Source organism: Solanum lycopersicum, chromosome 9 (assembly GCF_036512215.1).
Source record: "Solanum lycopersicum chromosome 9, SLM_r2.1".
Lineage (NCBI taxonomy): Eukaryota > Viridiplantae > Streptophyta > Magnoliopsida > Solanales > Solanaceae > Solanum > Solanum lycopersicum.
In genome coordinates, this window is record NC_090808.1 from 62947823 (window position 1) to 62969989 (window position 22167).

The following is a 22167-nucleotide window of genomic DNA, read 5'->3' on the forward strand; positions in this document are numbered from 1 at the left end:
ACTTTTTTTGATATAAATATAAATTTAATCAAATTTAAATATAAATATCAAATATAAAATATATATAACCAAGCACATGAATTGTTGAAGCACAGAGAGGACAGATGCCCACTGCGTTGGGTTTCTTTTTTTAAAAATAAAATAAATGAGGTAGAGATTTTTAATTTATACATTCTATTTATTCTCTGTTTCATATTATAAATTATCTTTTTCATTTTCATTTTCATATTTATATTAAGAAATAATGTAATTTTATTCTTATACTCTTATTCAATTAGTTATAGATTTTCAAGATCAATTAAAGTAAATATATTATTAAAAATTAATTAATTAATCAATAAGGGTATAATGAATAAAATATGATATTTATGTATAAATTTTATAAATGATATATATTGTGGTTCAATTATTTTTAAAAAGGGGTGACTTATAATATGAGACAGAAATAGTATGTTAGACCTTTCCTTGTCTCTTTTTTATATTTCCTATTTCATCTTATGCTAAGTTTTGCAAAGAATAATAATTATTTTTTTGTAAAGGCATAATACATAAATATGTCTTTTAATTGGGAAAATTGTATATAATAGTAAACTAATAACCTAAATTAAATGGAATAGCTAGGGTTTGATTTAATTGTGCTCCATAGCAAACATTAGCTAAAATTTGTCAGCGTGTCTCTTCCAAAAATCTCGCTCGCCACTCTCCATTCTCGCTCGCCTCTCTCGCTTTATACACAGAAGTGTATAATTTTGTTTATGTTTTGTATAAAGCGAGAGAGAATTATATATACACATGCAAAAATGTATATCTTCATGTTATACACTTAATTATACAATTTACAAACATTTTACTTCAAATATTGCAGAGAAAAAGGCCAACGAATTATACAATTGCGAATTATGCAATTGCAGTGAAATACAATTTTCTCTAGCTTTATACAACAGAAGTGTATATATTGTGTTTCTGTTTTTGTATAAAGCGAGAAAAACATATATCTTCTTGCTATACACTTATAATTATGCAATATACATACATTTTAATTCGATTCAACTGTATGCAAAACAAATTATACAATTGCAGCGAAATAGGCCAGCGAATTATACAATTTAGGCCAGCGAATTATACAATTTAGGCCAGCGAATTATACAATTGTATATGTATAACAAATTATACAATTTTATGTTTGCTATGAAGCGCAATTATGCAAAGTTTGCTATAGCATACAACTATGATTTTTTGTTTGGTATATGTAAAAGTTGCCCCTTTTAATTTGATTTCAACTTATATTTATGCCGTTCAACTTTAGATGTGCATAAATAGATACTTAAACTTATATAAAGTTGAACAAATAGACACACATGTCCTACATGTCATCCTACCTGTCATTTTTTGTCTTACGTGGTGTCCAACATGTATTGTGTCTTGTAGGACTCATGTGTTTATTTATTTAAAAGTTAGATATTCAAAATGTCTGTTTGTGCATTATGAAAGTTGAAAGTCAAAATCAAAATTTGAAGTTAAGTTTAGGGTCCAATATATATATATTATGCTTTTTGCAAACTATAAAAAGATTAAAGCGTAAATTAATAAACAAATTTAAAACAAAAATGGAATATAAATCACACAAAGAAGCATACATTAAAGTTGCAACACAAAAAACTCTTCAAATGAATACTATAAGGATTACTTACCATTCTAATTTAAGAGAAAAATATATGAAACTTATATAATCTTTAGAGATGTGAATAGAAAATAATGGTAAAATTTATCAGCAATTATGTTAAATCAATATATATCATGTTATATATTTAAATCTATAGTTCATTTTATTTTATTAAATCAGATAATAATTTCACAAAAAATAAGGTATTTTTAGATCTGCTTGGTAAAAAAATTAAAGATTTTCAATTGGGTGGACCAAAGGCAGTGTGATTATAATAATAAATCTGCACCACAAATCTAAGAAGAATCCAAAAACATAGAAAGTTGAAAGCTTTAATTTTGTCAAGATTCAAGAATCCAACCAAAAAGATGTAACCCCTAATTTCTGAAGGGCCATTAAGTTTTGTAAACCACCAAATTGCAATAAAATCTAGGGAACTTAAGGTGAATAGCAGGATAAGCCCCTGATGCTGTGACTATCAATAAACCAACCATAAAGAAGAGATTTTTGGGTCAGAAACTCAAGTTTCTGAGTTGGGTTTCTCTTAATCATGGTTGAACGTTGTCTTATGGCTTCTCATGGTTATCCTCCGTGGCTTTTTTCACCTCCTGAATTGAGGGTTTTAAAGGTAACTCTTTTATGAACTCGATATTTACTTGTTGATTGATTAGATGATGGGGTTTTATTTATTTTCATGTCTTTTGTGTCAATTTTTACTTGTTTTGATGGTCATAGTTTAGTTTTGTGTTGTTTTGTTTTTACTGGAAATTCTGGGCTTTACTGGTAAATGGGGTTCAATTATTATGGTATGGGATAGAATAATATCATTATTTTCTTAAAAAAAAAAAAGAAAAAAAAGAGAAGAAGCAAGATTTGATCATGTAGTCTGATCTAGATGATAGTTCCATTGTTGCTGATGAACGTTGTGAGATTATATTGTCATTCTAATTTGGAGGTGCAGTGATCAGCATCTATATATTAAAACAGACCTCGAAGCTGATTAGGCCTACTATAGGTTGTTCCCTTTTTCTACCTGAATTATCACCGTGTATGTATATTAAAAAACACACATAGTTAAGTAGATGATAATAGTTCAAGTAGGATTAGGTCTTAAATGATAGATGGCCTAATCAGCATTGAGGTGTGTTTTTAATACATAGATGGTGATAGTTCAGGTGTGAAAAGGGAATAACTTGCACCTCAGGTGTACTCGTGAAAAAGTGTCGGTTCAAGTGTTTTTTTTTTAACCATAAACTCTGTAGACATACATATAATTTGAGTGCTACTTGTTTATATGCTGGTTTTGCTCTTTGTCTGATTCCAGAATATGCTAAGATATTAGAAATGAAAAGATCAGTTGTGCTAATTAATATCTTCCTTGCTTCGTACAAGCCTGGAGCATATTCTAATATATTGTTGGATTATCCGACTTGAAAAGGAACACATCTCATACTTATCATCTTGTTGTCCTATAATAGAAGCATATTCTTTGCAATTAGAGATGTGTTATTTGCATTAGACTTGCAACTTTTTTTTGTGGATTTGCTTTAATTTTGAGATATCAAGTGACATGCACCTAAGATATCTTAGGTGTTACAATCTTATATCTCCGCGTATTTAAGCCCTGCTTCAGATATTTGTTGTTCCCTGTTATTTAAAGAATTGTCAAGTTGTCTGACAATTGATGAGCAGTTTATCACTTTAGTAGTATACTCTGATCTTTAACTTCAAGTGATCGTAGACCCACTTAAATGGTATGCTTTCTTTTTATTTGCAGGATAGTCTTCCTTTTTTTCCTAGTCCTGGAGTGAATCAAGATATTGTGAAGTCAAGTTGTGCTAGCGTAAGGTTTAACCAGAGACTGGATTTATGGAAACCGATGAGTCGGTTATTGGCAGGCAATCCCTTTGTCAGAATTCTATCAACCTCTGAAGGACCAGAACTCATAGATGCACGAGGTTCATAGTTCACACTACCTCAAAATTTTCCTTAAATTTTGAGTTTTAATTGCTTGATTATCTTAGATGGACCGTTACTGCTCATGAAATCTTTTATACCATGCTGATAATACCATCTAGCATGTGGTAGTCTATATGGAGAGAGAGAAACAATAAATGCTTTGAGGATATCTCTATCTCAATCCAGAAAACCAAAAGAATTGCATCATATTATGTATTTTGGTGTAATAAAGAGGGTATGGAAGAAGTTGAACGGTTAGCAGACTTTTAAGATCTTTGTAATTACAAAGATCTAAAAAAAAAAAAAGAGATCTTTGTAATTACTGCAACTTTCCACTGTTTCTTGGGCCTATGATTTTTTGGAGGTCCCCTGCATATCCTTTCTGCTGAAGAAAACAGCTTTACCTTTACCAAAATATTGTACCATGCTGATAAAGTCTTATCTTTCCGCAGACGATCATTTGAACTCAGTGCTCTTGAGCTTTGGGATTGCTGAACAATGCACAAGGCAGGAGAATATTCTGAAGTACCTTAGATCTGGATCAAATGATGTAGAAAGCGGTGAAATAGATATAGCTATACTCTTTGATCTCATGGGACCACTGGTACATGCGATAAACATGCATCAACAACAATTTCCTTCTTATCTCGAACAACAATCTCGTGATGCTCAGCCATCTCTTGTTTATCCAAGTGCTGCGCTCCACCTATGGGAACCTTCTTCAAATTTGATAGGACTCGATTCAGGAAAAATGATTCATTCTGATGGTCGTCTATTAGTTAGTGGTGTCACTGCTAGCATTGAGATGAAGGACATACTTTCAATTATCTCCGAGTTCTACTTCTCAAAGGACTCAATGAAATGCACAAAGCATGCAATGGTGGTTCCGTACTTTGACAGGTAGCAATAATTTCTTTGCTTGAATTCTGCTCTTTTAAGTTTTTGTTGAGTAGATGTGACAAGTGTTTTCTTGTTCATGTGGTTTATCTTATTGAAAATAAAAGCTTTTCTCTTCTGTATTGATTCTCCTCTGTGAACAGATGTAGCCCATAAAAGCTTTCTTTCTGGCTTGCAGCACCATAGGTTTGATGTGATTCGAATATAGAGATATCATAGCTAAATTATTATTTTTCTTTCTTGAATAATTTGGTACCTCAGTTGAAGTGAGTTAGTGCCTTGTCTCTCAGATGCTACTAGAAGGTGACTAAATGTGTGGGCTAGATATAAGAGCAACATGATAACGGTTATCACTGATGAGGACTAGATTGAGAAGCGATTAAATAGTTAAAATGAAGCCTCTACTATTATGAACAGGTAAATGCTTGGTATAGTTGCATATTATCTGAAGGTATAAGTACAACGATGCAATCAAGACCTAAGTAGCCAGATGGGCATGGGAAAAGAGGATGCATAGACAGCGATTTTCCAAAGGAGTGTAGAAAAATCCTAGTTCGGAAGTACAAAAACACTAGTTCATTTCTTCCCATATGTCCTAGCCTTGGTGGACACAATTACCTTGTTACTGATGTTGTGGAGGCGACATGTATCTAGTGGAATTAGTCAAGGCGTGCGCAAGCAGGCCCTGACACCACAATTATCAAAACAAAGAAAGAAAGTGAAGTGATATCCTAATTCAGTTGGAACCCCTAGAAAACCAAGGTTTTCATAACAGGTAAAAAATAAGCATCTTAGCATGTAACAGTTAGTAATTGTTGCTGGTGGGAAGCGACATTTATCTAGTGGAATTAGTCTAGGTGCATGTGTTTATTAAAAAAAAACCTTGTTTAGAAGTGAAGTGATATCCTAATTTGGTTAGAAGCCCTAGAAACCATGGTTTTCATATCAGGTCAAAATAGACATCTTTTTTTTTTTTTGAGACAAGTACTGTTCTGATCCTATGGGAAAGGGTACCATGCTCAAATACCCTGGTTTACATCCTTTTACTCTGAGCTGTAACAGTGTCCAGGCCTTCCGCCTGTATGGTTGGCATTGGTAGATGCTTCTTGTGTGCCTATATGGGGAAGAGATGTAGGAGGTGTTTTCTAGTTGTTACTATCTACATGTTAATGTAATGTAACCAGATTAAGCTTGGTTTATCATGGCGATGAGCCAGCATCATAATTGTCAAGGATTTCTTAGCTTCTATTGGTTCGAACCATTTAGAGTGGTGAGATTAGGATATTATGCTTCAGAATCTGTACGTGATAGCACAAAGGATGATCAAGTTTGGGAGATTGGGGATGTCGCAAATTGGTACCGGGGTGAGCAACAGCTCTTCTGCCTCTTTCACCTGGGCTAAAGGGAAGTCATGCTAAATCGTGTATTCCAGATTGATACTTCTGTATACTAGAAATAGGTGAGTTACTGACTGACGAATTTAGCTATTGATCCAAACTATAGAGTTTTGCTCAGAACCATATTCTTCTTCATTAATTGAGACAGTGTGTAATCATAGTGCCACTAAAATCATCCAGCATGTTAATTTCCCTGTCTGTTAATACTGAAAAGAATGTGTGTGTTTGATAAAGTGATCACAGCCCCTCAAGGTTTAAGTCAAGTCATCCTTTGTGCAGGAAGACATGCAAGACAAAGTCCAAAGGTGAAAGTTCTGCTCAGAAACTTGACGTGAATGCATCATCTCTACGGAGGTATCAAATTCATCTCATATTCCCTTTATTCATGCTCTTTGTTCTCTTGGCTTCATTTTTCGTATAACGATTTCTATGACATGGAAATATTATCCAAAGATACATTTGATCTGTGCTTTGAAGTTTGACTTTTTTTTTTTTTGAATATTTTCAATGATTATTTGACTGGGTAGCAGAATAAGTTAAACATGCAACTAGGATATATTTAGCTAAATAAGGCAATTCGACAAAGCAAGTAGATTTTATTACTATGGGGAGTAAACAAGGAAGCAATCGCATAGCTGAATGTATGATCCATGTTTCCCATATCTAGGATAAGTAGTTCACTTCTCAGGTCTGAGGTTTTGCCTTTGTATACTCTGTCGTAGTTTTCTTTAGCGAACAGTTGTAGCTGTTTCTCTATTTGACATGTCTATTAAAACCATGATGATAAATTCCATGTATCTGCTTGAAGTATTCATATACTTGGTGCACATTATGAAGAGGGAAATGAACAAAGGTTTACTGTAATCAGCTTATTTTATAGGCGGAAAGAAATCTCAACTTTCAAGTGTAATAGCCCATCCATTGCATGAGCTCTAATCTCGTGTAATTTCTAGTTTAGACCACCACAGAATTAATCCTCTCTCAAACGTTTACGCTTTTTGACAGTCCTCAGAAAACTAAGTACCAGACATCACCTCAGAGAAAGAGCAACAAGAGAGCAGTTAAAGAGAGTGAGATCTACAGGAACAATTACCTCCATGCATGTGAAAGCCTTCTGTCCATAATAGTTGACAAGAAACGGCATGGAAAAACTGCGATACTTTCATTGAAGAAATCGGGTCCCCAACTACCAAATTTTCTGACCACGTTCTCTGCTACCATCGCTGGAACTGGCATAGCCGTCCTTTTCTCAATTGCCTGCAGACTAGCCTGTGGAAGAATCGTGTTCTCTGCACCTAGACTATTGAACACTGGTTTAGGCCTTGGACTTATATGGCTCTCTTGGGCTGTCAATAATTTGAGGGACACAGTTGTGGTGATCAACAGAAGTTCAGGCAAGTTGGATATGATAGAAGATGACATGATGAATAATTTGGACAAAAATGTGAAGGAAATCTACTTCAGAGCAGCAACTTTGCTGGCAGTCGTAGTGCTGAGGCTTGCTTGATTTCAAGAACACAAGATTTAGAGATTGTAAAAACATGCACAGCTCGGGGGATGATATCAATAGCTCGTTTTGGGACATTCAACTGTAATATAGTATTTGAGCAGAAAGAACTGGATTTTTTCACAGCACGAAACATGTAGTGAGTAACAAAGTTTCAAGCCCTTTCTACTCGTCTAGTTTGTTTTGTAGCGGAGTCTTGTATAATGATGTGCACGAGAGTTTCTAAGCTATTCGGATCTTGAAAAAGAATTTTGACATTATGTTCAGCAGCCTAATTTTAATTCATTCAAACAAAGTTGAATAATTACTACTGGCCACAAAAGGATACAGAACCACAGAAGGCTGTGTGCTTTAATGGTCAAGTATACATCTTTTCCCTGCTACATTAAGTCTTGACAATATTGTGATTTGCATTATCAGTCCAACTTTATCTTACAAGTTTATTTTGCCTTTTGTTAATTAAGATGCTAAGATTTGTACTACACTTAGTTTTTTGTTATAATACATTTCCCCATCTCCACAAACAAAAATCAAAAACATTATCTGAGATAAAGTCCAAGGTTCATCTCAATTATGCACTACTGACGGCCGAATTTCGTGCATAGATGTGAAGCATTTCATATACAGAATACCTGAGGGAGTGCAAGCAAACGGCTCGGAATGATGGTAGGATTTATTGTGTACATATGATAACGTAGCATCTACCATGGAGTTTCTCATGAATGCTAGAGAAAAAAAGACCATAGTTCATACACCAAAAAGTTCATTATTTAAAGTAATGACTGCTTATGAACTATAAGATGCTACAGAGTGGACTATTTTCTCCAATATATCCAATTTCACGACGACACATCTCTTGGCATTGCAATATAAAAAAATGTCAAATGATGATTAAATTAGCAACCATCACGTGTCTTGTATTTCCGCAAGCAGCAATAGAATTTTCATTTGTTCAGCTCCTCTTGAGACAAAACCAGACTGAAACTGAAGCTTGCATTTTCAGAACCCTCAGCTCAGTACTTTAGAAACAACCCCAGCACCAACCGTTCTGCCACCCTCTCTCAGGGCAAATCTTTGTCCTGAAAAGTTACGGGCAGATGGAACATAAACAATCAGATGTGTGCCATTCAAGGAAATACTTTTCTTCAACAAAGTTGAACAACAATCAAATCTCTTAGAAAACCCCTTAAAAACATACAACACATGCATAATTATGAGGCAGCATTCAAAGCGAAAAGAAGAATCAATATTCTAAGTTGCAACATAATCCAAAATCTTGCATTTGTTAGAATCAAATAGTGGTGTTAATGGTTCGGCTTGTCCAGTTATTCCAATATTTACACTATACTGTTTTCAGTGGATCTACTGTGTATAACACATTTTCCCAAACCAATCTTATCATCTTGGTTTCTCTTCTATTTCAGTTAATTTTTGTTACTTCATTTTAAGAAGTCACAAAAAACATGAATGTTACTAGGAATCACATTGGCTACATAGAATACTATTGTTTTATAATGTTCAACTTATATTTTATTGAAACCCGTATTTATGGGGAAAGAACCAATAAATCAGTCCAGTAGGTTCAGTTCTCAGTGTTGTGAAAAACGTTTGACATGTCCAGAATCAAATTTCAAAAACTTTACACCAAATGGGTTTCACTGGACATCAAGGCTAACAGGATCGGAACTTCAGATGAAGCGGGACAAGGCATTAATCCATATGATCCAGTTGTTTTAGAATGAGATTGATCATCACATTAGTAAGAAAAATAATGAAAGCAATGTAAATGTTCCCTCAAGTAAGATGATGAGCTCTTCTTTATCAGGGAGAAACATAACCAGGCAAAGCACAAGTCAATGTAATGCACCCCAAAAAATCTCCAGATCTCAATAAGATAGTATCACCTTGTAATTGACAATGACCATTTCAAAAATATTGTCACTACGCAACTTCAAGGGGAGAAAACAAGAATAACTACAATCACAGATGAACCCTTACTCTACTGATAAGCAAAAATCACAAAATGATTTATGAAATACAAATACCTGTTTCAAGAGGAACTGGAGATATCAGCTCAAAGGTAGCTGTAACATTATCACCGGGCATAACCATCTTGACATTTTCAGGCAACTCCACTTTACCGGTAATGTCAGCAGTTCTCATGTAGAACTGAGGCCTATAGTTTGAGAAAAAAGCAGTGTGCCGACCACCTTCATCCTTAGTTAGTACGTATATTTCTGCCTCAAATTTCTTGGACGTTTTCACACTACCAGGCTTTGCAATTACCTATAGACAAAATACTATATAAGATGCTGGAAGATACACATGTACATAGTTACATTATCTGGGTAATGATTATTGGATTTTGACTTCATGAAACATCTCATTATCAGACTTGAACAAGCATGACAAGGGAAATAGCACAACGCACCACAAAACTCTGTGATTCTACCCTGATACCAAGCTACTTCTAATAAAATTCTAGGGGACAAACAAGCAACCAATGTAAAATGTAGAAAAAAAACGAAAGCAGAAGGAACTTTTACAACATCTCACAGATAAACAACTCTGTAGATAAGGTGGCACAAATGCCAAGTCACTTTATGAGTAACACAGTGAAATTTGGACTTACCATTCCTCGTGTAATATCTTCTCGTTTCAAGCCACGTAGAAGAAGCCCGACATTATCACCAGCCTAATTAAGAAAATAAATCAAAACAGGGACGCACAATAGGTGATAAATGAAAACTATTAGAAAGATGCATGGATTGACTCAAATCCTTACTTGACCATTATCCAAGATCTTCTTGAACATTTCGACACCAGTCACTGTAGATTTTAAGGTTCCCTATAAAAAGAAAGATTACATGAACAAATGCTAAGAAAAGCACAATCATAGTTCTTCTATGAAAGCCCATAATGTCATTTAACATACAAATAAGGAAACACAATTTCTGAAAACTACACATCCAGCTACGATTAAATTAAGCATCCTCATCATTACAATAATAGTTAACTACAACCTAGACTTGTTATTACAAGTGTCATTGTGCCATTAGAATTCACGTACGTCTTAGGGAAGAGGAGAAATAGAAGAGTTTTGAAGGGACAGAAAAATATAATGTCTACTTGAGAAATAGCCTCTCATTCCTAGTTTCTTTTTGGTGCATTCATGACGTTACAGTGGGTGTACTAGTTTGCTTGTTTACAAGAGATTTTTCTATACCTTGTAACAAATTTACTCTTAACTTGTAAGATTGTGAAATACTACACATAATAACCCATATCAATAAGTTACATAAAAGCATGGCATCGTTCATCCTCAGGTTTCAACACAGACAAATAGGAAAGGCATATCGAAGTCTAGATATCACAGAAAATCTGGACATGTAATGAACCAATATATTCTCCCCCTAAAGAAAGTAGGTAATTGAACAAGTGAATACGCTAACAACTAACCTGCATCAGCCCTAAAATCTCCACATCCTCTCCAACTTTTATTGTTCCCTGTTCAATACGGCCAGTAGCAACAGTTCCACGTCCCTTCAAACATTAGCGGTAAAAGATCAGTATCACATTAAAAACAAGGTCCTAGCATTATTATTTTTCCTCTTTTTGGAAATGAAAGATGGACAGCTGAAAAAAAAAACTCTCGGAGCAAAAGGATTGTACTTAAATAAGCATAAAGAGTTATAGCATCATAGCACAAAGGCTATGAACATATGGAAGTTAGAGATAAACCTCAAAAATGAAGTACAATTCAAGGGACCAGAAAGAAACTGAAAAAGGTAGTTTAACTGATCTGTGGTTAAACATGAGCTACTAGGATATCAGATTACCTGAATTGAAAATACATCTTCTACTGGCATTAAGAATGGTTTATCAAGCTGACGCACTGGATCTGGAATGTATTCATCTACAGCATCCATCAACTTTAAAATAGCTTTCTTTCCAATTTCTTCATTAGTTCCCTGTAAAGCAGAAAGAGCTGAACCACGGATGATAGGAATTTCATCCCCAGGAAACTTGTAGAAACTAAGAAGTTCTGCAAGAAAAGAAATCTCACGTAAGGAAATGAATAAAACAAAGTCATGACAGCTGCAAGCAAGTTACCAGGACTTCAGGTTCTGCATAAGTAATAGTACAATTAAAAGCTGGCGCACCTCGAAGCTCCATTTCAACAAGTTCCAGCAGCTCAGGATCGTCAACAGCATCAACTTTGTTTAAAAAGCAGACAAGAGAGGGCACACCGACCTGCAAAGCATAAGAAAAAGAAACAATTAGAATCACCAAAAAAAAGTCTATTTCAGTTATTTTTCTGGTCTATCCACGAGTATCCACCTGGCGGGCAAGAAGAATATGCTCCTTTGTTTGCGGCATAGGTCCATCTGGAGCAGATACAACTAGAATACCACCATCCATTTGGGCAGCTCCGGTAATCATATTCTATAGTTTAAAGCAAGTGATTAGAAATTGAATAAACAAGAAGTTAACAATTATTAGAATTTTTCAGAGCAACTTGGAGTCTGTTATTAGCATTAATACCAGATGTATATCTTCACTATTTTTTTGGTGGAACATGGCTATTGCAAATATTTTAGACACCAAGGTTGACTTCTTAAGCTTATTTAATAATCAGTAATTTAGCCCATATTGTAAATATTTACAGCACTTGTTGCTTTAATAACTAAAATACTTTTAACAATTAAAAAGGAAATAGAGGAAAAAACAGAGTTACATTTATACTTGAAATTAGTTTCCAACATCAAGCAGCAAAAATAACCCGAAACCGGGATGGGTCATATGTCAATTTTTGCTCAAAGAGCTAAACAGATTCATCTTTAGGTAGGGATTGTCAAGTTACCATTATGTCTCAATGCAGAATTTGCAACTTGACTAAGTCTCCATAAGTTTTATCTTCAAAAGAAGAATCGATCACCACAAGTAACAACATATGGTTTGACCAAGCAAGTATGAAGAGATTACAAAGGAGAACAAGTTAAATTATCTCTCACTTCAGAGAAAGATTTTACGTAATCCCACAAGTTGCTCCCAAATAATAAATTGTCACTGCTGCCCCCAACTAACACTATGTTTCTTGTTCAAAGAGCAAAAAGCTTGAAGAATCATTAAACAATGAAACAATGAGAAAAGATTCCACCAAGAAAGGGTTGAAAGAATTTGATACTCACAAACCACAAGAAAGTAGTACTGTAGTAGTGCTTTTTACACTAGGTACTCCTGCATAGGCCAAAATTTACCACACCAAACCATACTTTTTCAATCAGAGAAAGTGAAGCACAATGAGGTGTAAGAAAAGTTGGATGATGTCTACCACTTGGGGACCTATATTGTGCCACAATATTTTAGCCTCTAAAAGACAACTCCTGCCATTTAATTTGAATTGACAACACTCTACTTTGCAACATCCCAAAATGTATTGATTATTATACCATCTTATTTATTGTATACTTCCATACAAATTTCAATAAATCCACATTTCGGTTATTTTTCAATTACTACAAATATAATAAACAAGTCAGAATTAATTGCTCAAACTTCGACATTTATCACTACTATCAAATAAAATGGGCCAATATTTAAGGTAATGCGGTAGATGGTCTAATATCATGAACTTCCTACTTTAATGGTTTTAACCAGGAATAAAGCAAATGTACACATTCAACAGTCGATATCATAAAAGAATGGAGCTTATAGTTTTTAAGTAGTTTCAGTCTTCATTCACACAAACTTTTGATCTTAAGGGAACTAGGTAAATTCTTAATTACTAGCGTCATGGTGAGTGAAATAAACTCTCAAATGATAAACATCTAACTTAGCACTATTCACAATTCAGGAAAGACATAATTAATCACTCCTACAGCAGTGGCAATACATAAAACATGGTGAACGAGCATACTGCAGTAAATATAGGTATGTTTTGCATCTCACTTTAACGTAATCCGCGTGTCCTGGGCAGTCAACATGAGCATAATGTCTTTTAGCTGTCTCATACTCCACGTGGGCCTACAGAAACAACAGCTAAAGCATTAAATACAAATTAAAATTCAAAAAATATTACACCACAAGGGAGGAGAAAATCCCATACTGTAGCAATAGTAATTCCTCTCTTCTTCTCTTCAGGGGCTTTGTCAATTTCATCAAATGCAATTGCCTTGGCCTTTCCTTCTTCTGCTAGAACCTGGACAACGCAAAGGTGCTTATCAAACAATTGGTAGTTACATAATGAGTGGCAAAGAAAAGGGAACTAAAAATGTTAAATATCATTCCATAAATAATACACTACTTCAAAATCCATTTTCCTCTACTTCAAACTTTAATATAACATTTTCTATACGACCTTTTAATCCACTGCCACAAGTATAATACACTAATCAATTCTACATTAAATCTCCAGTTCCCTGTCAAATGATTTGTCATACAAAATGGAATGCAAGTAGCAATACATAATGTCCAACCACACTAACCTTTGTAATTGCAGCAGTAAGAGTAGTCTTTCCATGATCAACGTGTCCTATAGTTCCCACATTTACATGAGGTTTTCTGCAGGAAAACAGAAAATAAATTAGATATTATTAACAAATTCAGCTTATCAGAATTAAAATAGTATTAGATCAAGTGATTTACCAAAACATACTACAAGTAAATTTACTATGTTGAGCTACAGTAGTTGAAGTTTTTCATAAGCTTACGTTCGAGTGAAGGTGGCCATAGATCTCCACCATGGATTAGAAAGACTGGAAGTATCATTTCCATTTTTCGTTTCGGAGAGCAAAAACTGAGTGGAAACTGATCCTCCTCTACAACACGAGTAGATTTGAGGAGAGAGTGACAACACGCGCTTCGAATTGGGATTTCTGAAAACGACGGACGCCATTGAAGAAGCTACGAAGCTGGAAATGGCGTTGAGGGGTATTTGAAGGGTTTAGGTTTTTTCCCACTGTGTGTGTTTCTCCGGCTGTCCAGAAGGGTTTTACTTGGAAGGTACTAAAACGACGACGTTAGAGTTCTTACCTTGTTGATGGGCTTAATCATCAGTTTGGGGCTTTTTCTTACGCAGGCCCATGCAAAACAAATGTCCCTTAGGTATCTTTCAATAAATAATTAGGAATTTTAGCGATATTTTTTTATTTATTATTATTTATAGCAATATATAACACTATTATGATAAATCTGCAATATGCATTAAAAGTAAATTATGTATGTGATGTATGTATAAGTATTATAATTGTTTTAAAGTATACTGGGTTTGTTTGATAAGAAATTGACATATTGTATTATAAGTATATTAAATTATGTAATAAATGTATTATCCATCAATAAATCATATATTATATTTGTTTTATAAATTGTTATATGTAATATGTATTAGAATTATATTATAAATGTATTAAAAGTGATCAAGTGAAAAAAATATTATTACTATAAAATACTCCGTTTTCTTAATTATACTGAAGCAACATGGATGAGAATTCTCTCAAAAACATGGCTGCAAGCGTGGTCGACTCTTCCCAACTTATCGTTGTTATTAGTTGGGAAGGCAATACAAAGTCGGATTTATTCACAGTTAGTGGACACAATCATGGAGAGATATAGAAAGGGGGAAATCCCTATAGAAAAGTTTGAATTATTAGAATCCGTTTATGATTCTCACTGAGACTTCCACTTCCCTTTGATTGATAAGTGGCTCGACATTGCTCTTCAGAATATTGTAAAAAATCTTTCTCTTAAATTTGCATTATATCCCACGCCTATTTTAACAATCTTGGCAACAGGAAAATCTTGATGAAAATTGGTTCTATTTTGTTGTACTTTTATACATGTTTCGTCATCTAGCTCTACGAAAGCTTTTTCTATCTTATGTAACATTAGACGAAAACATGCTTGATACAATATTTAATAGTTGTCCGTTGATTGTCTCTTTCACCCTTGAGTATTGTTCGGGGTTGAGTATGACTCTTCGAAAGATCAAGTCGGATTCACTAAAGGTGTTGAAGATTCATCATCCTTACGGGGTAGAGGAGATTGATGCTCCAAATTTGTATCACTTGACTATGCGGGGTCAAATTCCTCAACTTAAAATTACAAGAGAGACAACACTCAAAAATTGCTCTTCAATGCATGTTCAATAATGCTGCATGGTTATGTAAGTTGAAGAAGCTTCTGTCAAACTCATCATCTTGGTCTCAAGTTTCCCTTCAATTTTTCAATTGCGGTGAGATCAACACTACAGATTTGCTAATGGACCACATAGGTTCTATCCCCCGGGTGGACGTTTTACAAGTATTTTGTCTAACTATGGAGTGCCCAACTTTTGTGGATGCTTTGCTATGGAGTTTTCATCCTAGGAAACTCAACCTATATCAAATAATATTGAAACGATTATACATTTCATCGATTGTTTAGTGTATATGAAGGATTCGAGTCATTCCACTTCTGATAGCATACCTTTGCATAGTCAATTAAAAGAAATAAAATTTTTTGATGGAAAAAATCAGCCGCTGCAACTCAGAAGTGGGGAGCTTGCACGAAGGATCCTTATGGAGGGGCAGAGAGTTTATTTTTTATCAGATTGGTGATGCAGTTAATTTTTCTTATTTTCAAATTTGAATGTACTTTTATTCATTTCTTTAGGATATATATTTTTTTCACATCCCGGCATATAATTCAACTTTTAATATATTGAGCCAACGTTGGTTTACTTTCGACAAATTTTGTATATATTACACAGTGGTGTGTCAACAGAAAAACCATCCTGCTTTTGTACAATAGATTTTTTTACTTACTTGATTTTATAATCTGATCACTTCATAGAGAGGGAGACAGATGTATTTTTTTCTCATGTTCTGTTTTATTTTCAATTACCCCTATATGTAGTACATAAATCCACATATGATGAATTATAATCGTCTCATATCTATACGACGAGCCAATTGAGTCAACCTCATCATATTTTGTTAAGGTAACAGTAGGTATGAACATGAATCCGAGCTGAATGTCATTTGGATTGTAGGAATGCCAGGACTCGATAGAACTACTCTGGCCAACAAAGTGTATACAATACATTAGTTGCTAGTCATTTCAATGATCCTGCTTGATGCATTGATACAAGTCAAAGGTATTGCGGGAGATTCTTCAACAAGTTACTGGCTCGGAAGGAAAAGAAAGTGAGGATGACTTTGCTGAAAAGCCACGAAGAGCACTACTCGATAAAAGGCACCTTATCGTCTTGGATGATGTTGGGATGTTGCAATAGGGGATATGTTAGTAGCTGTTTTCCAAAGGTTAAGAGAGCAAACAGAATTATTAGTGGTCTTCAGAACCAGCTTGAAAGTTCAACAATTTTAATGGGAATTTCCTTTGATTGCAGCACTAACATGTGTTTCTGGACGAATTCTCTACAATCCAAAATAAAATATTTTAGCCCACAGATTTTTATCAAGGACAAGTAGTATATTTGAAGATTTGACATGGCGGATCTACATTGACGGTTTAACATAGATTTAGCTTGAGGGCATTCTGTTTTTATTGTTGTTGCTATAGTTGATTAAAAAAACAGCAATGAAATCGACTACAAAATCACATGAAGAGCTAAGCAAACTGAACAAAACTAAGCCTAGAAATGTCCAAAACAAAATTGATAAGAAAGCTTTAAATCTGAAAAAGAAAATTTATCTCATATGTAGCAGTTGCAGTTCAAAGCCAAGAGACGTACTTAATGACACAATACATAATCATGACATTTAACTTGGTTTCAACAGATAACTATGCCCTTAAACTTTGAGTGTGCATAGACACTTAAACTTGTATAAAATTAAATAAGTAGATACATGTGTCCTACGTGACATAATACTTGTAGGATGCCAAGTAGGACACAAAACTTTCATGTAGGGTGTCATGTAGAATAAATGTGTCTATTTGTTCAATTTTATATAAGTTTAAGTGCGTATTTGTACACACCTAAATTTAAAGTTATAATTGTTGATTGACATCAAGTTAAGAGTCATGTTTATGTATTATGTCTTTTTTAATAGAACTGGGAAAGTTAAGGGACAACAAATTACATTAACCAATTAGAAATAGGACTCCTATAATATATAGTTTATGTTTTTTCCCGTCTTTTAGGGAAACCATAACCTATAAATTGAAGAATTGTATCATAGCTACCACCAAAGGCACGTTAAAGATCTCTATTAATATTAACGTTGTGATCCATTAATGTTAAATATGAATGACATATTACCTGATTGTCTCATTCAAAAAATACTCTATTGTCTTAGTTTTAAAGAAGCAACACAGATGAGCATTCTCTCCAAAACATGGCTACGAGAATGGTCGACTCTTCCTAACTTGGAATTCACTATTAAATGTTGGGAAGACAATATAAATACAATCAATACAACCATGGTGAGATATAAGGAAGGAGAAAATCCCAATACAAAAGTTTGAATTATTAGAGAGCTTTGCTAATTCTCGTGAAGATTTTCCTCTCATTGATAAGTGGCTCGATATTGCACTTCAGAATGGTATAAAAAACATCTTTTTCTTAACTTTAAATCATACCCATGCCTATTTTAAGAATATTGGCAGCAAAATCTATAAGAGAATTGGTTTTTCGGGGTAGTATTCTTATGCCTATTCCGTTTTCTAGTAGTATTGTGAATTGCAATTCTTTGAGAAAGCTTTCGCTAACTCATGTACGATTAGACGAAAACATGATTCACACTCTACTTAATAGTTGTCCTTTGATTGCCTCTTTCATCCTTATGTATTGTTCAGGAAATCTTTGAAAGATCAAGTCGGATTCCCTGAAGGCCTTGAAGATTCATCATCTTTTCGAGATAGGGGAGATTGATGCTCCAAATTTGGTTTCACTTGACTATATGGGGAATCAAATTCCTGAACTTAAAATTGCAAGAGAGTCAAGCCAATTGGAGTACTCAAAAATCTATATTGAATGCATCAATAATTTAAATGTCGCATGATTTTGTGAGTTGAAAAAATTTCTTTCAAATTCGTACTCTTGGTCTCAAGTTACTCTTTATTTTATCAATTGTGGTGAGATCAACACGACAGATTTGCAAATGGACCACATAGGTTCTATCTCGTACGTCGACATTTTAAACGTCAATATTCTATGGAAGAATCAGACTATGGAGTGCCCAACTTATGTGGATGCTTTGTTATGGAGTTGTCATCCCAAGAGACTCAACCTACACTCAAATACTAAAATGATTACACGTTTTATCCATTATTTGATGCGTACGAAGAGTTTGAGTCATTCTACTTCTCATGGAAGCACACTGTGGCATAGTCAATTAAAAGAAATAAAAGCTTTTGATTGAAAAAATCAGTCGCTGCAATTCAGAAGTGGGAAGCTTGCAAAAAGGATCGTTATGGAGGGGAAGAAGAAAGTTCATTTTTATTAGATTGGTGATGCATTTAATTTGTCTCTATTTTGAAATGCATAATATGCACTTATTCTTTTCTAAAGTTTATTAATTTATTTGTCAGATATTTACACCAGCTAATCCAAATATTAGGCTTATGTAATGTGATCTTGAAATTATTTAAAGCTAATTTTATTATAATCACTATTCAATATATATTATATAGAGCAAAGAGTAATGAAGACAGGTTAATAAGAGAAGAGTTTTTACATACTGCATCGAATAGATGACACAAAACACAAAACATATGCACCCAGGCATCGACAAGGTTGACTATGCCAAGGACAATGAGTGAATTCCTCACCCCAATTCAAGCAGGATACCCTGCATCAGCCTTGGTCTTGTCTTGTCGTTGAGCCGAACACAGGAATCTAAATGCACTCAGCATTACCCCTAACTTTCCACATGCAGTTAATATTCCATGGCAAGTCGACCGCAATCTAGCAGGGAAAATTTCAGCAGGCACGACAAATGTAGTGGCGTTGGGTCCAAAGTTGATAAAGAAGAAGGTGAGTGAATAGATGACTACAAACCAGATAAGGTGGCTTGGGAGAGTCCAGTGGTGGTAAGGAATGGCTAGAGAAAACATGAACACTATCATCATTGTGAAACTAATCAATTGAATGGTAAACCTGCCAATCCTGTCAATGAGGAACACTGTGAACCAGTATCCAAGCATGGTACTGCAGAAAGCAGTAAGAGTTTGGGCTAGTGCAACCTCTTCAATTACATTCATAGTCTTGGCAGCAGGAATCCTTCCAATGGCACTGAAGATATACTTTTGGAACAAGTTTTGGCTGTATTATGCAATATCAAGAAGAAGCCATATGCTGTTTGTGCCAAGCAAGTAATGTTCATGTCGCCTAAGAAATTGTTTTGTGAAAAACAAACTTCATTGTCGGACTTTACAGCAGGCTTTTTTTGGTATGTCCCATTGTCAACCTGCATAACCTTCCATACCTGCAATGGCCTGCTTCACATTCTTGCTTACAAGAGCCGTGTAACGAGCCGTTTTAGGCATCTTCATCCTTCGGTAGTAAGTGAGAAGAGCAGGAAATGACCCAGCCATCAATATGATCCTCCACGCATAATTTGCTTAAGGAACGGTTGAACCAAGGGTATCCACTTGATTGAAACAAGCATGGAATACAACAGAGATAATGATGGCAAATATACCCCCTATGAGGATACCAAATCCTTGGATAGCAAAAACAACAGCAATGAAGGCACCCATAGGGTTTTTATTGGCATATTCAGACATAATAGTAGCAGAATGGGGGTAATTGCCACCAATTCCAAAACCAAGCCAGAAGCGAAAGAAGAAGAGGGTGTCCATGATGGTCTTAGGATCCCTACCAAAAGAAAGGTCAGTAGCAATGGAACAACAAGACATAATAATAAGGGTTATGCCATACACTTCCTTCCGTCCTATTTTGTCACCAATCCATTCAAACAAGAGTTGTCCTGCAATGGGTACCACAAAAGGCGACACACTAATAGCAGCAGAAACATAAGGAGGTAGTGAACCGGGATTTGAAGAGTCATCGACATGGTAGTAAGTACGTCCACGCAACTTAGTGATTAGAAATATGCAGAAAGAGATTGTAGGAATCAGTATTAAATCCCTAACCAGCTATTATGATTGTTGTGAAGTGATACGATTGTGAAACATTAAACTTAAACTACAAACATATAGAAAATAATTAAGATGAGTGAAACAGTTGAAGTTATCTAATCAGTACACTTCTGGCAATCAAAAGACATGTTTCGATCAGCAAATCAACACTCAACCGAAGCATTCTCTTGAAGCTACAATAAGAACTCACTTCATGGTCACAAAATTCACAAGCTTAATCAAAACGTATGAATGACGCCATGTTGAAAAAACTAAGACGAAAGGGGTATTGTAAAGGGAAGAATGTTACCTTTCTTAGTTCAGCAAACTTCCACCACCAACTTCAAACTCTGAAAAAATGATGAACAGAATCAAACAGTAAAACGCTACAAGGACGAAAATCACAGTGTACAAATTGGAGAGGGACGTTGAGGTAGAAGAGAGATTAAAAAAAATCACAATCTGCGTTGGCGTGGGATTTTTGTTATTTTGAGAAGCTGCTATTGACATTTCTGGATTTCTTTGGGCCGTGTCGAGAATTGAAGTTGGGCTGGGATTGTCTGGCATTGCAACGGCGGAAAATTATGTAAGCAAGCTAACTTTTACTATCTAATTATATGTTATACCTATAGTATTAATTAATTATAGAAAAGGGTTAATGTTTAAGATTGTTCCCATCATTTCTGTATTAGACGTGTATATTCACATTTCCTTTTTTATACAATTTTTTCACTATCTCTCTCTAACCCACTCTTTAATTCTAGAATATTCTACCGTAGTATCTAGAGTATTCGATCTTAAAAAATATATAGATTTTTAGAATATAAATTTTACTAGAATTTTCTTTTAATTATATTTAAGAAATGTGTTGATATTCTAGAGAGTTCGATATCTGTAGTAAATGATAGAATAATCTAGATCTTGTTGTATCTAGAATGATCCTAACATAAGTATAAATAGGGTGTCCTTAGTCATTTATATGCAACCCAGAACAAAGACAATTAAAAAGTCTTCCTTCATAACAAAGTTCTTCTATCCAAATTCTTACTTTTCTTTTCTTTCTCTTCTTTAGTTGAATCTTTTAATTTTAGTTAACGATCTTGGGCTAACAATCTTTTTCCCGATTATACTTTTCTTTTGCTATCTTTTCACAAGTTGGGATCATTCTAGTCAATTTTAAAGAAAAGGCAAGATTTCTGGTAGGTTTTGCTGGATCGTTCTAGTCAATTTTAAGTCTTCTCAAAGAGATCAAATGGAATCAGAACCCTCACGTCGACACAAAAAGCGGAGGAAACACATAAGCGGTAATCTATTTGCTTCTTTTTCTTTTTCTATTCAAGATTCAAGCTTTAGATCTATCGTTTTGTGATTAAAACTCATTTGTAAAATTCTCCGAAGGCTTCCGGTGAAGCCCCTCTTCCAATTCAGGTATGTATCAAAAAGCTGACTTATCTCAGTCCCTCTTGTGATTTGTGGAATGATACATTTTCAACAAGGAAGAGAACAAGAGGAATGCCAAATCAAGAAATCTGGCTAGTGGAGAAATGAAATTGTATATGCTTATGATTTCTTGGTTTTGGCTACTAGAGAAAACAATGAAGGCCATATTTCAAAAGTGGAAGGCCTTGAAAATTTCAATGAGAGAAAAAATGAAGATA

The 22167-nt window shown here is 34.5% G+C and overlaps 2 protein-coding genes and 1 pseudogene across 2 annotated transcripts; 1 reads left to right on the top strand and 2 right to left on the bottom strand.

The window, feature by feature from the left end:
• The first annotated feature begins 1757 nt into the window (after positions 1-1757).
• Positions 1758-7727, top strand: LOC101268799 (uncharacterized). The gene is made up of 5 exons (XM_004247444.5): positions 1758-2291; positions 3441-3621; positions 4075-4522; positions 6196-6270; positions 6922-7727. Exons 1-5 carry the CDS (start codon positions 2214-2216, stop codon positions 7421-7423), a joined length of 1284 nt encoding a protein of 427 aa, XP_004247492.1. The 5' UTR covers positions 1758-2213; the 3' UTR covers positions 7424-7727.
• Positions 7728-8064: 337 nt separating this feature from the next.
• Positions 8065-14517, bottom strand: LOC101268512 (elongation factor Tu, mitochondrial). Its single transcript, XM_004247443.5, has 12 exons — positions 14137-14517; positions 13912-13987; positions 13533-13625; positions 13376-13450; positions 11765-11869; positions 11587-11677; positions 11263-11468; positions 10883-10966; positions 10209-10271; positions 10056-10118; positions 9469-9709; positions 8065-8502 (listed from the first exon to the last, which is right to left on the bottom strand). The coding sequence occupies exons 1-12, from the start codon at positions 14319-14321 to the stop codon at positions 8432-8434; spliced, it is 1353 nt and encodes a 450-aa protein (XP_004247491.1). The 5' UTR covers positions 14322-14517; the 3' UTR covers positions 8065-8431.
• A 3721-nt stretch (positions 14518-18238) lies between these two features.
• On the bottom strand, positions 18239-21076 carry LOC101264252 (probable inorganic phosphate transporter 1-7; annotated as a pseudogene).
• Positions 21077-22167: the final 1091 nt, after the last annotated feature.